Genomic DNA, 15,972 nt, shown 5'->3' on the forward strand with positions numbered 1-15,972 from the left:
GACAGGCAGTTCAAATCCACCAGCTGCTCCACAGGAGAAAGATCAACAGTCTCCTCCTGTGTGATTTACTGCCTCTGAAAACTCACTGGGGGGTGGGGAGGGGCGGTTATGAGTCAGTTCCAATGGTATGTAACAATAACAGCAATGTTAAATATGAGAGCTATCCAAGACTTCAATTTAGGGACTGGCTATATCCAGTCTAAACTTCCAAAAGGTTAACTATACAGCATTACAGCATCTAGATGATGAACTGTGGTGAAGCAGAATAAGGGAGAAGTAAAATAAACAGCAGGTGGTCAGAGCGTACATCTGCACAATGCTGGTAAATAGGACAGGTGATAAGCAACGCAGACAGTAATCTGGACAGTGGCAGCAAGGGTGAGGCACAGACTGCGCTCAGTGTACAACCTGAAACCACTCCCCAGTCCCCAGTACTACCCAACTCACAGCCATAGGGGTTGGTGCTTTTAAAGGTGACGTCGATAGGGAAGTTCCACACCAGCAATGGCTGTAAATCTTGGTTTTTTGATGTGATCTGCGAGATCCCCTCCTCCAAACCCTATGAAGAAAATTACATTAACAGTTAGTATCCAAACTTCAAGATGTCACATGCCTCCCCTCGCCTTGGGGAATAACAGTTGGGATGGCATAACTCTCTTACCAATCTTCTACCAAGACACTTTCTTCCAAACAAAAGGAAAAGGTAATGGAGTATCTCTTAGAGTTGGTACTGTATTACCTCTTTGGGGCTGCCACCCCTGGGAGGCCAACTCTTGTCCTTTGAACCTAGTCTTGTTCCCTCTCATCTCCTGAAGGAAATGGCTTTATCACGTTTCACTCTCCTGTTATCAATTCCCATCAGCATACATACACTATCTCCTCCATCACAAGACACTTCCATCATCTTCCTGCAACTATCAACCCATTCTTTGCTCTCATTTACTACAAAATTCCTTGGAAAGAACAGTTAATTCTTACTGCTTTAAATTTCTTTCATCCCTCATGACACTAACCTCATAACTGGCCCCATTACCCAAATACTTTCCCCAAAGTACTTTCAAGTAGTATGTGATCCTGATACTGCTTGATCCAATGACCACATCTCCACACTCCACGTCTAGACACATTTCCTTCTGTGGGTTTCTGGGACACTACAATCATCTATATTTTGCTACCTCAAAGAAATTTCTGGTTGGTCTCTCTTATTAGTCTTTCCACATTAGGTGGAGCATGGCAGGCTTGCTCTTATGCTGCATCTGTGGTCTCAACCAGGCTCAGATCTTTAAAGGTGGCCTGTATGTTGATGATTCTGCTGCCAGTCCTCTACTCTGAACTCCAGATCAGTGTCTTTTGCTGCCTACCTCTCACCTCCATCTGGCTCTCTAGTAGACCATCCAAAACGCATGTGGTTCAAATCTACCAGCTGTTCCATGGGAGAAAGATGGGCAATCTCTTCCCATCTGATTTAACTCCCTTTGAAAACCCACTGGAGGATCAGCTATGATTTGATTCTGACTTGATGGTATACAACAATAACCACCATTATCAAGAAGGGAGCTGTGGGGGCTTAGTGGTAAAGAACTGAACTGCCAACACAAAGGTAGGTGGTTCGAATGCACCGGCTGCTCTGTGGAAGTAAAATGGGCAGTTTCTTCCTGTGAGATTGGCTGCATCTGAAAATCTACTGGAGGGTCAGCCATGGGTCAGTTCTGACTTAATGATACACAACAACTATCTTTACGTATTCACACTAAACCCTGATGTCACTGATTCCACTGTTTTTTTGAAGCCTTTATTGTGATTTAAGTGAAAGTTTAGTTTGCAAATTGGTTTTCCATGCAAGCATTCACACACATTTTGTTTCATGACATTAATTACCGTCCCTACACTGTTCCTCCCTGTGAGTCTCATCTCCAGACATCCTTCTGTCCTCTGCTTTATCCCTGGGCAAATGCTGCTCTTTGATGTTACATTGTTGACTGTTCTAAGGAGTAAGTACCTTCTTAATGTGTTACTGTTTACCTTATAAGCCTGTCTACCATTTGGTTGGTAATTCAGCCACAAGACTGAGTTTTGTTTCAGGTTTGAAGGGTGACAATGACCAAAGTTTCAGGCATTCCACTATCCTCTATCAGATCAGCAAGCCTGACAATTTTTTATGATTCTGAGTCATGTTCCACGTTGTCCCTTACTCTTCCCAGAACCCTCTACTGTGATACTTTTTGAACCTTTCAGCAATGGTAGCTAGACAACATCTGGTTCAGGGTCACAGAAGCTGAGATTCACATGATCCATGGGTCCTTTGTTTCTATATGGGTTTAATTTTCTTTACTCATCATTAATCAAGAGCCTTAGTGTCCTTCTTAGCTCCTCTTTCTCACACCTGACATCTTGTCCAACAGGAAAACTTATCTCCAATTTCAAAATATACTCAAAATTCAACCACCTGTGGCCTTGCCATTGTCTTCTCACACCTGCATTACTGAATAGCAAATTGGTCACCTTACTTCTGCCCTTGCTTTCCTGTAACAGTTTATCCATAACACAATTTAGGGAGATCATATTTGAACATTATGTTGGATCACCTCCTATCTCTGTTCGGCATCCTGATAGGGTCTCATTACACCCTGGGTCAAAGTTAGGGCCTTTCAACAATTGTCTGTGTTCCTCTTCCAGCCACTGTCCTTGCTCATACTATTCATGGCCACCTGGCCTCTTTATTGTTGTCATGTGCTGTCAAATAAATTTCTACTCTTAAAAGCCCTATGACAGAACAGAAGTGCCCTTTAGGGTTTTCTAAACTACAACTCTTGCAGAAGGAGATGTCAGGTCTTTTCTACTGCAGGGCAGCTGGGCAGGCTCAGATAACTGACCCTTTGGGTAACAAGTCAATAAGCTGAACCATCATGTCACCAGAGCCCCTTCTAGCCTCTTTACTGCTCCTCCCACATTACAGGTACCCTCTTACTATACAGGACCTTTGTACTTTCTGCTCCCTTTGCCAGAAAAGTTCTCCCCAGAGATATCCATATGTTCCTTCACTTCCTTCAGGTCTTAACTCAAAAGCTACCTTCTCAGAGGGGTCTTTCCTAACGCCATTATCTAGATTCAAAGAACCAAACCAGCTGCTTTCAAGATTGTCCCAATGCATGGCAACAACATGAAACCAACCTCTCTTTTCCTTCCCCGCTCCATGTTCTGACTATATTTTCCCTTCAGCACATCAACTAGTATAGCATTTACCATTTATATTGTCTGTCAAGTTTTATAAGAACAGATATTCCAGAAAGACAGAGACTTTCATCTGGTTTTGTTCACCAGTAACTTCCCTGTACTCAGAAGACAATTATTAGTTATTCAGTAACAGAGTGAATGAGACATAAATCCTGTCACCTTAGTTGTACAGATATAGAAACAGAAACTCACAAATTAACTAAATTTGGCTTCTACTATAACCACAGGACAGGCTATATGAGAACAGTATGGAAGGAAGCCCAGTATGTGGGAGCCAGCTATCGCTAACTCAACTCTAGTTTTACCAGGAACAAGTTCATGTCTGGGTCTCCCTATATACTCCATCCTCATCTTCAGTTAGTTCTGGGAGAAAGGGTGTGATGAATGTCTTCAGAAAGTCAACAATCATGACTGCCAGAGCAAAGGACAGCCAAGAGTCTGGCTTACCGCTGTTGGGGCCCAGTCCTGTCCATACACAAAGCAGTATTTGCAGTAGAGGTCATCATACTCTGGAAACTGGGGAAATAAGCATATCACAATTAATTACTGAGATTCACACTAAGGAACACCTACACATTGGGTGAGCAAGTATTTAAAAAATACTCAAACTCATTGCTGTCCAGTCTGAATCAACTCACAGGTCATCAGCAGGTTTTCAAAAGCAATTAAATCACAGAGATTACCCATCTTTCTCCTGAGCATCTTCTGGTGAATTTGAACTTCCAGAGAGGTATTGTCTTTGTTAGTCCTGCAACTCTTCATGGAATAGTCCTTGTGCACCACGCCACCAGAGCCACACCTAAGCACGTGCTGCTGTTGTTGTCAGGCGTAGCTGAGTTGAACATGACTCACAGCAACCCTGTTGTAGTTGTGTACAAGAATCAGACCCAACCCATAGCCGACCCTCTGGTGGGTCTTCAGACAAAATAAATTGCATGGGAGGAAAGTGCCCATCCTTCTCCCACAGAGCAGCTAGTGGTCTCAAACTGCATGCCTCTGGGATTGCAGCAAAGCTTCTTGACACCAGAGTTCCCTGTGAACAACATATCTGAGCCTGTCCTATCCTGTGCTATCCTCACAATTTCTAATACACTCGGGCCCACTGCGGCAGTCATCCTGTCAATCCATCTGATTGTCGATCCTAACAAGAATGTATAACCAATAAGAATTCTGAACATAAGCACTTGGAGCAGGTACTAAGCGTCAACCCCATATTTGGATATTGGATTCAACTGAGAAGTCAGGCTGCAGACTGAGCTGTGGGAATGACTGCTGATTCCCTGGGCCTTTGCTCAGGTGCTACCTTCTGCTTAGTATACTCTCCCTATGCCTTCATCTGGCAAATTCTTGCTCCTCTTTCAAAACTTCTTTCTGAAAGCTTCCCCTAGCATCCAGTCTCAGTTAGCCAGAGCTGATCTTCATCAAGGCACTGACCCGCTGTTTCCATCATCCCATGAGAATATGCTCCAGGAGCTCAACAAGGGCACAGAGGTCTAATCGGACAGCACCCAAGCGATAGGTGTGAAAACCCAGGCCATCAAATCATGGGCTATGTGTGAGCACTGACCCAGGCTAGTGTAAAGCCCCTAGCTAAACAGAAAGGGGAAGACAAAAAAGAGGTGGACAAATGGGAACACACGCTGAAAACACCCGAGGAAATCAAAGAAGACGGGATACACCTAACAAGCAGGCTCTGAGCATATCTGTACCGAACAGTTCCTTTAATATTCATGTATATGATATCCAACGCCCTGTAAGGTTCATATTAGAGAGTAGCAAATTTTAAAGGCTGAGATGTAAATTTAAAGCCCAGCACTGTACCTTCCTTTGCACGAGTCTTCCCATGTTTAAAATGAGAGTGTTAAAAACTCCCGGTGTTTTATCAAGTGAAGGTAAAGTGGTGAGGGTTATATTTAGCCAAAACCTGGCACAGATGGTCTTTATCAACCTGTGATCTGATGGCAAGCCGCTGCGCTGCAATCCCAAGGACACAGGGTTCGAGACCACGAGATGTTCCAGGGGAGAAGGATGGGCGATCTACTCCCGTGCCAGTAACTGCTTCTGGAAACCTGCTATGGGTCGGTCCCGACTCTACTATACAAAATAACACCAACGTTGCACTGTCTAAGTCTGGCTGCTAATTTAAAGGTTGGAGGTTCGAGCACACCAAACAAAGAAAACAAAATGTCCTTTCTCCCTAAGATTCACAACCCAGAAAACCCTGTAGGGTGTCTCTGTGAGTTGGGATTAACCAGAATACCAGAGGGTTTTGGGTTTTAATGGTTGAGGGTTGGGGAGCGGCGTCCCCTTTGGCCTGACAGACACATCTTTCAGGATGATTTCAGGCCAGCACCATGATTACCAGTACCTCCCTCACTCAAACCGATGTCTACGGATCGGAGGCTCAGAGAAGTTCTGAGGTCCAGCCATACCCGTGATACCTTCTGTCAACAAAGGGAGGGACACGCTGGTCCAAGTGTGCTCTCTTGTGAGCTCGGCCTCTGTAGCCCTTAGTTTCCACTCAGGACTCGGAGAAAGCCCAGCATCTTCACCCTGCGACCGCGGCCTGGGGAAGCCTCCTCTCCCACCTCACCGAGGACAGGCTCCGGGGAGCCGCGAGTGGGACCAAGCCGCTCACCTGGGCACTTTCCACCTGCCCGTTTACCATAAGCAGAAAGACGCTAGGACTCGCAAACGCCATCATAAGGTTAACCACGGAGAAAAATCAAAGCCGGTTATGCGCGCTAAAGGTCGCCTTGGAAACCGAGGTGCGCGTGCGCGTGCTGAGCAGACATGCTCAGTGTATGTTGCTGCGAATAATGAGATAGGCCATTACGCCTGCGCGGCGGAAGCGCTTAGCGGGCCAGGTGGGTGACAACCCCACCTGAGTTTAGGGCTACATACCCAAAGGGAGCTGGCTATTTGGTCTATGCAGGAAGATTCCCAACTGGAACAGGCAACACTCAATGTCTTTGTCGCTTTTATAAACTTCTTCCAAAAGTGTTTCTTGAACAGACTTGGGAGGGACCTAAAATCTTTAAAACTGTCGTTTTGCCCCTAAAATGTCTTTTTACTTTGAAGCTGCAGAAACAAACTTACATAAGGGAAGTGCCAGGAACTGAAGCAGAATCCAAGATCTGTCTCTCGGAGACTTGCTCAAATAAGAGTTCGTTTTAGGCCACCCTCATCACCTTGTTAGGTGCCATCGACCCTATCTATGTACAGCCGCTCTGAAACCTGCTCTATCCTGAGGCAACCATATTTCTTACTCACCTACCCCCATTACCCCAACTACTGAACTAATCCATCTCATCGAGGATCTAATTTCCTCTCTTGTGCTCTCCCTCCACCCTCCCAAGCCTTGCAACATGCACAAAGTATGTCAGACGAAGCTTCATAATCCTTAATTCCAATGAGCAGCCTGGTTTCACCCTCTCCAGGATGAACCTCTTTGTTCTATTAACAGTCCACGGTATATTCAATACACTTCTTCAGCAACACAGCTCAAAGGCATCAGCTCCTTCTGCCATCCCTAGTCATTGTCCAGCTTTCTGATGCATAACATGTAATTGTGATGATCATGGCCTGGATCAGGCATACCTCAGTCTTCAGACTGACATCATTGCTCTTCAGTACTCTAGAGATGTCCTTGACTTGTCCAGTGCAATTCGTCTTTTGATGTCCTGGCTGCTGGTACCAAAAGTGTTGATTTTGTTACAGGAATTTGACTTCCTGTCCAGACACTCCAGGCAAAGGAACAGTGAGTGCTACATGCTCTTTTGGTGATGTAAAGAAGACTTTATTGTCCACGGGGACTAACAGAGACTACAGCCTCTCAAAGGTCAGGCTCCCCAAACACAAAATATTCTTTCCTTGTATAGGCTTACAAAGTAGTGGTTGGGTCTCTTTTCTATTGGCTAGTTTTTACATACATTATGATGGCTAATTAAACCTTTTGGGCAAAGGGGCTTCAAGTCAATTAGGTACAAAGGGAGAAAGGTCATAGGTTAGTTAAAATTCCCTTGATTACTAGACAACCAACTCCCAGCTGCTGGACCAGTTTTTCTATTATATTTATTGCTGAACTTAAATCTCCCTTATATAGTTAGAAACTGTTCACCTGCCACTGCTCCAGGGGGGTCATCTACTAAACAGCTTTTCTGTTTTTGCTTAACTAGCATCTTTTTGGACTGAAGATTAACATCAAGAAAACAAAGATTCTCACCAGTGGGCTGATTAGCAACATCATGATGGATGGTGAAGAGATTGAGTTTGTTAACAGCTCCACATTCAACACTCTTGGTACCAATAGCCAGGAAAACAAAAGAAGAATTGCACTGGGAAAGTCAAGGACATTTCCAGCGTACTAAGAGACTAAGGTGCACCTGATCCAGGCCATGGTCTTCACAATTACATGTTATGCATCAGAAAGCTGGACAATGACTAGGGATGGCAGAAGGAGAATTGATGCCTTTGAGCTGTGGTGCTGAAGAAGCGTATTGAACATACCGTGGACTGTTAATAGAACAAAGAGGTTCATCCTGGAGAGGGTGAAACCAGGCTGCTCATTGGAGGCAAGGATTCTGAAGCTTCATCTGACACACTTCGGGCATGTTGCAAGGAAGGATGAGTCCTTGGAGAAGGACATTATGCTTGGGAGTGTGGAGTGAAAGCACAGGTGGGGAAGACCCTTAATGAGATGGATTGAATCAGTGACTAGAGTAATGGGAGCAGGTGTGTTGGAGACAGTGAGATTGGCTCACTAAAGAGCAGGGTTCAGAGCTGTTGTACATAGGATCACTATGAATTGCAGGCGACTTGTTGGCACATAACAACAACAACAGTGTCTTCTTGGGCCTAGACCTGGCCTAAACAGACTTCCTATTTTTGTTTAGTTTTTTTTCTTGAGCAAGGTCAGCCTCATATTGAAACTCATAGTTTGGATTAGTATTGTCTCCCTTTCAAGACTCCATGAATATATAGGGACCACGTCAGTCTGGTAGGTATCCTGATGCCTAGATGACATACAATGAATACTTGATAATATAATTAACAGATCACTTAATATTGCTCCATTTGGAAGCATAAGTGGCATCCACTTCCCAAACAACATACCTCCAGAAACTATGAACTTTAATAAATGTCGATAGTTTATAGAAAGGTTTCAGGTCTTTTGTTCATAGGAGTCGTTATGAGTTGTGCTCAACTAGAAGGCAATCAGAAACAACCACCACCATTTGATGTAATCAAAGAAGAAGGTAGCAGAGTCAGCCTGCAAATTCACAAGCCCACAGGAGAAAGACCCTCACTTCCTCTTCTTCCTTGTCTTGGGCCTGGAGAAAGAAAGTCTAAGTTATACTACCTACCCCAAATACTTAGTCCCAGGCACCCAGGCCTAATCACATCCTGACAGACACCCTGCCCCAAACTTCCTGTACCAACTATCATCACTTCTCATCTCCTAAAGAGTCCCTATAAAAAGAAACTGCCTTTGCCATTCTGGTCTTCTCTGCATGGGATCACCTGGTTTCCCTCTCAGGTCTGTTTAATTAAAAACATGTTGGTTACTTGGGACCAGCTGCTTCCTGTCTCTCTCCCCCTGTCTCTGGGAGCCATACCCACCGCAAAGACTTTCATCACTCTGTTCAGTATCCAACTTGAGGGCAGCCCAGGAGAGTCATGTCAGCCACTTGCGGTGGATTGGGAGGGAACAGGCTCGCTGATGCCTAGATGCCAGGTGAAGCAAGATATTTGAGGAGAAAAAGCTATGGACAACCAGCATTTTTTTTCACACCTTTGGAGAAGCCCAGTGAGGGGCAGGTGGCTGGAGGAGGTGAGTACACCTGAGCAGTTTTGTTCTTTTTTTTTTAATTTTTAAATTGTTTTAAAATTTTATTATACGTGTGTGTGTGTGTGTGTGTGTGTGTGTGTGTGTGTGTGTGTACAATCGAATCAGATCTTACTGGTACAGGAGGATATTGCCCCTCTTTCTCCGGCAGAGCATATGGTAGATTCAAACCACGTACTTCTGGGATTGCAGTGCAGCTTCATGCCACTAGGCCACCAGAGCTCCCTTAGCAGTTTTGTTCTAAGCATATGGTGACACCTCTTTCTTCCTGGGTAATGTGCTTTCTTTGACAAAGCATATCAGTCTTACTGATATCAGTCAGTAAGCTACATCAGTCTTCTTACTGTGGCATTGACCCTAGGACAGTTATTTTGCAGCAAATTGTTTGAGATCATCAGATAACCAGAGGCTTATGTGCTTTTTTACTTTATTATTTTTTTTTTATTTCAGGGAAAGTTTATAAATCTTACTGGTTTTTCATTCAGTTATTCATATGCTGTTTTATAGCAGTGTAATTACAATTGATTTGCTCATATACTTTTTATAATATTAATTACAATGTTGTTATGTGTCATCAAATTGGCTGCAACTCATTGTGACTCTATGTACAACTCTGCTCTATCCTGTGCCTATCTTATTGTCTCTGACACATCTACCCCCATTACCCCAGCCAATCAATCCATCTCATCAAGGGTCTTCCTCTCTTGTGCTGTCCCTCCACCGTCCCAAGTATGATGTCCCTCTCCAAAGACTGGTTCCTCTTTGCAACATGTTCAAAGTATATCAGACGAAGCCTCAGTATCCTTGCCTCCAAGGAGCAGCCTGGTCTCACCCTCTCTAGGATGAAATTGTTCTAGCAGTCCGTGGTATATTCAATACTCTTCTCAACCCAAAGGCATCAATTCTCCTATCATCCCTAGTCATTGTCCAGATTTCTGATGCATAGCAAATAATTGTAAAGACTGTGGCCTGTATCAGGTGTACCTTAGTCTCAGGAATGACATCGTTGATATTCTGTATTTTGGATAGGTCTCCTACAGCAGACTTTCCCAAAGCAATTCATCTTTTAATTTACTAGCTCCCAGTACCAAGTGTGTTGATTGTGGAGTCACGTAAAACTGTTAACAATCTCAATCTCATCATTATCTATAATGATGCTGCCATTTGGCTCAGAGGTGAAAATATTATCTTGATGTTGCTCTTCAACCCATATAGGAGGCTGTAGTCCTTGACCTTCTGCAGCAAGTGCTTCAGGTCTTCCTCAGTTTCAGCAAGCAGGGTTGTGTCATATAGCATACTTTTATTAGACTGAGTTTATCAGAACAATTTTGCTTAAATCTTTTTCTTAACTATATTGACTGGTTCTCAGTGTTTCAGGGTTAGTTTATTTAAAGGCAAATAAAGGATGAGAGTCAGAGTGGAGAGATAATAGTAAAGAATATATCTTTTAATACTGAGAAAAAGACTTTGGGAGAACTTGGGTTATTAGCGTGTAGGGATTGGGTAGTAATGGATGCAGAAGAAGTATACTTTTATTGGTAGTTCTTAAGTTTTGGGTTAATTTTTGTTTATTATTTGGCTTTTGGGCTAGTAAGATGGGAGGGAGTATTATAAAGAGATGGTATATTTATATAATAGAATACTACATGTTTCTGAAAAACAGTGAGCTTATAAAACACTATGCCACATGGAGAACTAGGAGGACATTATGCTGAGTAAAATATTCTTGTTACAAAACGACAAATGCTACATAGTAACACTGTTATAAAGTAGGTCCAATGTGGGGATTGAGAGGAAAATAGGACAAGAGTGGATAGATAATGACCATTGCATTGGAACAGATAAAGGAAAGAACTGTTTAAAAGAAGTGTATGATTAGGTACTCTACATAGGATAACAGTTCAGAATAAGAGGTACATAAAAGTGACTGGGTAGGTAACTATATAAGTTTTTCTCAATGTCTGCAATAGTAAGTTGGTACAGGGAAAGAAGGTTACTAAAAGTCTTAAGACAAAATAACTTGTACTGGTGTTCAGAAGAAAGTAAATTCTTTTTATCATGACATCCATGCATACTCAAGGCTTCTTCTCCAGACTTATGGTGATGCTGTGCTGGTCACTTGAAACACTCCTAAGGGAGCTTGGACCCTGTCAATCTTATTGCTATCAAGACTGGCTTGGGGCATTGTTGAGCCAGGTGTTTATGAGGACTGCATTGAAAGCAAATGCCCTCTTACTCTTTCGCAGCATCTTTTGATATTTATGGCTTATGTGACTGTGACTAGGCTTTGCACACTGGAAGTTAAGGCCTTGAAGTTGGAGTTTTTAGATGAGTTTGCGAGATGAAAAGGTTTTAAATATTCTGCAACAGCAGGTTTTAGATAGTCCTCCTTTTCCTCTTCCAAGTTGCCATTGTTGAACACTGAAATAGCAACAGTTAGATAATTAGTCTGAGTTACTAAAGGTTCTAAGGTTTTTTCCTGGGTTTTCTTCTAATAGCAGGGGCAGACTGATAGAACGAGAATTTATTACTATTTTTTCTTTAGAAGACAGAGGTCTAAGTAAGTTTTAAAAGTTTCAGGGTTCTCATTATTTTGTATTAATTGTATTTTTTTGTTTACTGATTCTACCTGAATATCTTTTTTTATGAGATAAATTTGAATATAATCTCTAGCAGCTATTTTTAAACTCCAGTTCTTTAACTGATAATGTTAAAATATATAGAATTCATGAGCTTTAAATTATTGCTATATCAAACTTAAAAAGGAAAAGATAAATCGGGAAAAAATGTTAGTTCTGAACTCTGGCGGAAAATCTAAAGTGGGTAGAAAATACTTTAAGGAAAAGGAAAAAATAAAATGCTTAAACCTAATAAAAGGAAAAAAAAAGGTTTTTTACTGAGAGGAAGCATTAGCTTCTCAGTACAGAGAGTGAGTTAGAAAAACAGAAGAAATTATAATAGTTAAGACCATTTTTTTACTTTAGAAGTTAGAATTTTTTACTTTTAGAATTTACCTTGAAAAAATTAAAAATTAGTTTTGGCTAGAAAGTGAAAGAAGAGGGGGGGTTTTGTTGCTGGGCAGATTTTATATTTTTAGAGACTGGTTGGCTGAATTTTGATAGAGGGTAATGTGCTGGAATGGGCTGGGGGTAGATTAGGAGGGGAGGATGGGGGCAGAGGAGTTTGTCTTGTCTTTGTGGTTTGGTTTGGAGTGCTGGGAGAGGATGGTATGGGATATTATCTATTGGGTGGAGTCAGAAAAAAGAGAGAATGATGTTTTATCTGTGGATTAGGGTTGGAAAATGGAGGTGATGTTTTAATTGCAGAAGATTTCTTTTTAACTGGAATTTAATTATGAACTTAAAAGCTGAGTAGAATAAGTAGAAAGCCAGAGAGATAAAAGCAGAGAGTGAAAAAGTTTGACTGCGGTTTCAGGCTGAGTCTAAGAAAGGATGGAGGGATAAAAAAGAGAGGAGGACTTTGAGTCCAAGGTGACCAGAGAGGACCTCCTTGTGGTGAGGTAACATTTGTGTATGGCAGTGGTGAGAGAGGGACTGAGAGATAAGTTAGATCAAAGGTGAGGGAGTTCTGATCAGGAAGGAGAGGGGGCTTAGACATAGTTAAAAGAATTTGTTAAGTACAGTAGTTTTGACTGAGAGAAGGGTAGAGGAGAGCAAAGAAGGCCTGAATGTAGGGGATTTCTTACCATTTGCCATTGCATTGGTAGAAACTGTTTTGAAGTCTCTGAGAGTGTTGAACTCAGGTTCATTTTAGGTCTATTGAGTTATATTATTTAATTGATATTGTGGATATGGCATGTTCTTGCAATAAGAGAGTATCAAGGGAGCAGAGGAGACATCCCAGTGGAGTGTACAGAGAAGGACAGGATTGGTTGGCTCCCATGATTGGGGAGGGATAAAAGGGGGGGGTGTCCCAGAGAGAGAGAAAGAGTCTTAAGGGAATAAGGTGTTCCCTAATTACCTTTTGTCCTCATGAGAAGAAGGTCTGCTCATAATGTGGACATCTCCAGCATCGGGAGAGACTGGCCCAGGTGGCTGAGTGATCTGTCTGGCCTAGCACTAGGACTTTTAGAGTCCAAAGAGAGCAGGAGTCCCACGAGAGGAAAACCACTGCCACTTACTCCAAATTGTTCTGGTGTTTTTCAGAAGGCCAGAAATGGGAAGAGGCAGGAAGCCTTGGAGAAGGGTGTCCTCAAGGACAGTTCAAAGAAGGCATTTCAAAGATGGGCAATGAGGAGACGATCAAGCCCATGGAGGAGTGACAAGTATTAGGGTGATCCAGCACATCCTAAGTGCCTTTAGCCCAGGAGAGAGGAACAAGTTACATAGAGGAAAGACTGAGCCAATTTTGCAGAGTTTCCAGAGAATCTTAATATAGAATCATGGCAAACTCCAAAGAGGTAGAGAGAAAAAGAGAGAGGGGTGAGGGGAAGTGAAAGTGGGGTGTAAAGGAAGTTTGAGTATAGGAAACCTCTGACCATTTGCCGTTTCAATAATTATTTTGAAGGACAGATGTGTAACGGAGCGAGTCCCCAAAAAGATCACTGAGCCAATTAGCCGAATTAACAAAGTTTATTTCGAGTTCGAACCTGAGCTCCCGCGTGCTGACACAGCAGCATCCAGCCGAGAGCCCCGAATTGATGTCTGCCCCTCCTTTTATACCTCTGCTTTTATACCCTGCCCAACCATACACGCCATGCATGATTGGCCATCCACAGTACTTGGGGTATTTGTCCACCTTCAATTGGCTAGCCATAGCTCAGGGAAACAGTTTGGAAACCTATTGAATCTTATAGATTACTTCAGATACAGGAATGCGGAAAAATCCCTTGTGCCCTTAAAAAGAAGAAGAATTCCACTTTATGGCAGTTGATCAATCAGGGTGGGATTTACCACAGGTGGGGGTTGTTTGTTAAAAAACCACTCAAGGCCTGCGCTGGCCTTCACTTCGGAGCAGCCATGATGGAAGGCCTGGACAACGGCCCCGACTTCCTCTCCGAGGAGGACTGCGGACTTAAAGCAATAAACGTAGATCTTCAGAGTGATGCTGCTTTGCAGGTGGACATTTCTGATGCTCTTAGTGAGAGAGATAAAGTAAAATTCACTGTTCACACAAAGAATTCATTGCCAAATTTTAAACAAAATGAGTTCTCTGTTGTTCGACAACATGAAGAATTCATCTGGCTTCATGATTCCTTTGTTGAAAATGAAGATTATGCAGGTTATATTATCCCCCCTGCACCACCAAGACCTGATTTTGATGCTTCAAGGGAAAAATTGCAGAAGCTTGGAGAAGGAGAAGGGTCAATGACGAAGGAAGAATTCACAAAGATGAAGCAGGAACTGGAAGCTGAATATTTGGCAATATTCAAGAAGACAGTTGCACTGCATGAAGTATTCCTGTGTTGTGTGGCAGCTCATCCTATTTTGAGAAAAGACATAAACTTCCATGTGTTCTTGGAATATAATCAAGATTTGAGTGTTTGAGGAAAAAATAAAAAAAGAAAAACTTGAAGACTTCTTTAAAAACATGGTTAAATCGGCAGATGGAGTAATTGTTTCAGGAATAAAGGATGTAGATGATTTCTTTGAACATGAACGAACCTTCCTTTTAGAATATCATAACCGAGTGAAGGATGCATCTGCTAAATCTGATAGAATGACAAGATCACACAAAAGTGCTGCAGATGATTACAATAGGATTGGTTCTTCATTATATGCTTTAGGAACTCAGGATTCTACAGATATATGCAAGTTTTTTCTCAAAGTTTCAGAACTGTTTGATAAAACAAGAAAAATAGAAGCATGAGTGTCTGCCGACGAAGACCTCAAACTTTCTGACCTTTTAAAATACTACTTAAGAGAATCTCGAGCTGCTAAGGATCTCCTGTATAGAAGATCTAGGTCTCTAGTGGATTATGAAAATGCTAATAAAGCACTGGATAAAGCAAGAGCTAAGAATAAAGATGTTCTGCAGGCTGAAACATCCCAACAATTATGTTGTCAGAAATTTGAAAAAAATATCTGAGTCTGCAAAACAAGAGCTTATAGATTTTAAGACAAGAAGAGTTGCTGCATTCAGAAAAAATTTAGTGGAGCTGGCAGAGTTAGAACTGAAGCATGCAAAGGGTAACCTGCAGTTGCTGCAGAACTGCCTGACAGTGTTAAATGGAGACACATAAGCTCCACTCCACCTTTCTGCTAAAAGGGCTGCCTTCCTTCAGATTTTATTTTTGTTTTCTTACTGATGTTAGGGATTTACTGCTCACTGGAAACAAGACAGAAGCGGCTGACAAAGTGCATATTCTCTCCTTTTGTTCTGATCAACCATGGAGCAGTGCATCCAGAGGTGACCCCAGGTGTGTGGCGTGACCCTGCACTCGTGCTCCCAAGTGTCTGCAGGACAGTGGCCCACCATCATGCACTTCCTCTTCTAAAGCCCAAAGTGCAGTTTTTCTTTAAGTAACCTCTATAACTGTTTATTTTATATATAATAGTCCTTATGGATGCCAATCTTACTTTTATGTAATTCCTGAAGTTTATCCTTTTCAAACACATTGTTCAAAGAGATGAAGATTGCCATTGCCTTTTGAATTTTGTTCACAAAATTGTATACCACTTAAATTCATCTATGTATTCTCCTGGTCAAACATCTTAATCAGACTTACTTTTAATTAATCAGCATTTCCTAGACGTTTTGGGAACAGACTTTATGTAATCTTTATAAGTATGATTTCTGAAGAAAAGCAAATGCATTAGTATGTTTGCCTTAAACTTGTAGACTAAACCAATTACTATAAATAAACAGTGATAACAGTGGTGGTTTTTTAACTCCACAGTCATTATATCACTCACGAAAATCTGGAGTAG

At 42.2% G+C, this 15,972-nt stretch overlaps 1 protein-coding gene and 1 pseudogene across 1 annotated transcript in view; one reads left to right on the forward strand and one right to left on the reverse strand.

Moving 5' to 3' along the window:
* The window catches only part of B9D1 (B9 protein domain 1), a 40,677-nt gene extending 34,742 nt beyond the window's left edge, over positions 1 to 5,935 (reverse strand). The window contains exons 1-3 of the mRNA XM_006901208.1: positions 5,873 to 5,935; positions 3,682 to 3,750; positions 448 to 559 (exon numbers count right to left, since the gene is read on the reverse strand). Of these exons, the coding sequence (XP_006901270.1) occupies positions 448 to 559; positions 3,682 to 3,750; positions 5,873 to 5,935 (244 nt within the window). The remainder of the gene's footprint in view (positions 1 to 447; positions 560 to 3,681; positions 3,751 to 5,872) is intronic.
* An 8,096-nt stretch (positions 5,936 to 14,031) lies between these two features.
* On the forward strand, positions 14,032 to 15,284 carry LOC102860768 (annotated as a pseudogene).
* Positions 15,285 to 15,972: the final 688 nt, after the last annotated feature.

This window comes from Elephantulus edwardii, unplaced genomic scaffold (genome assembly GCF_000299155.1).
Source record: "Elephantulus edwardii isolate Elephantulus edwardi_28Jun2011 unplaced genomic scaffold, EleEdw1.0 scaffold00314, whole genome shotgun sequence".
Classification (NCBI taxonomy): Eukaryota; Metazoa; Chordata; class Mammalia; order Macroscelidea; family Macroscelididae; genus Elephantulus; species Elephantulus edwardii.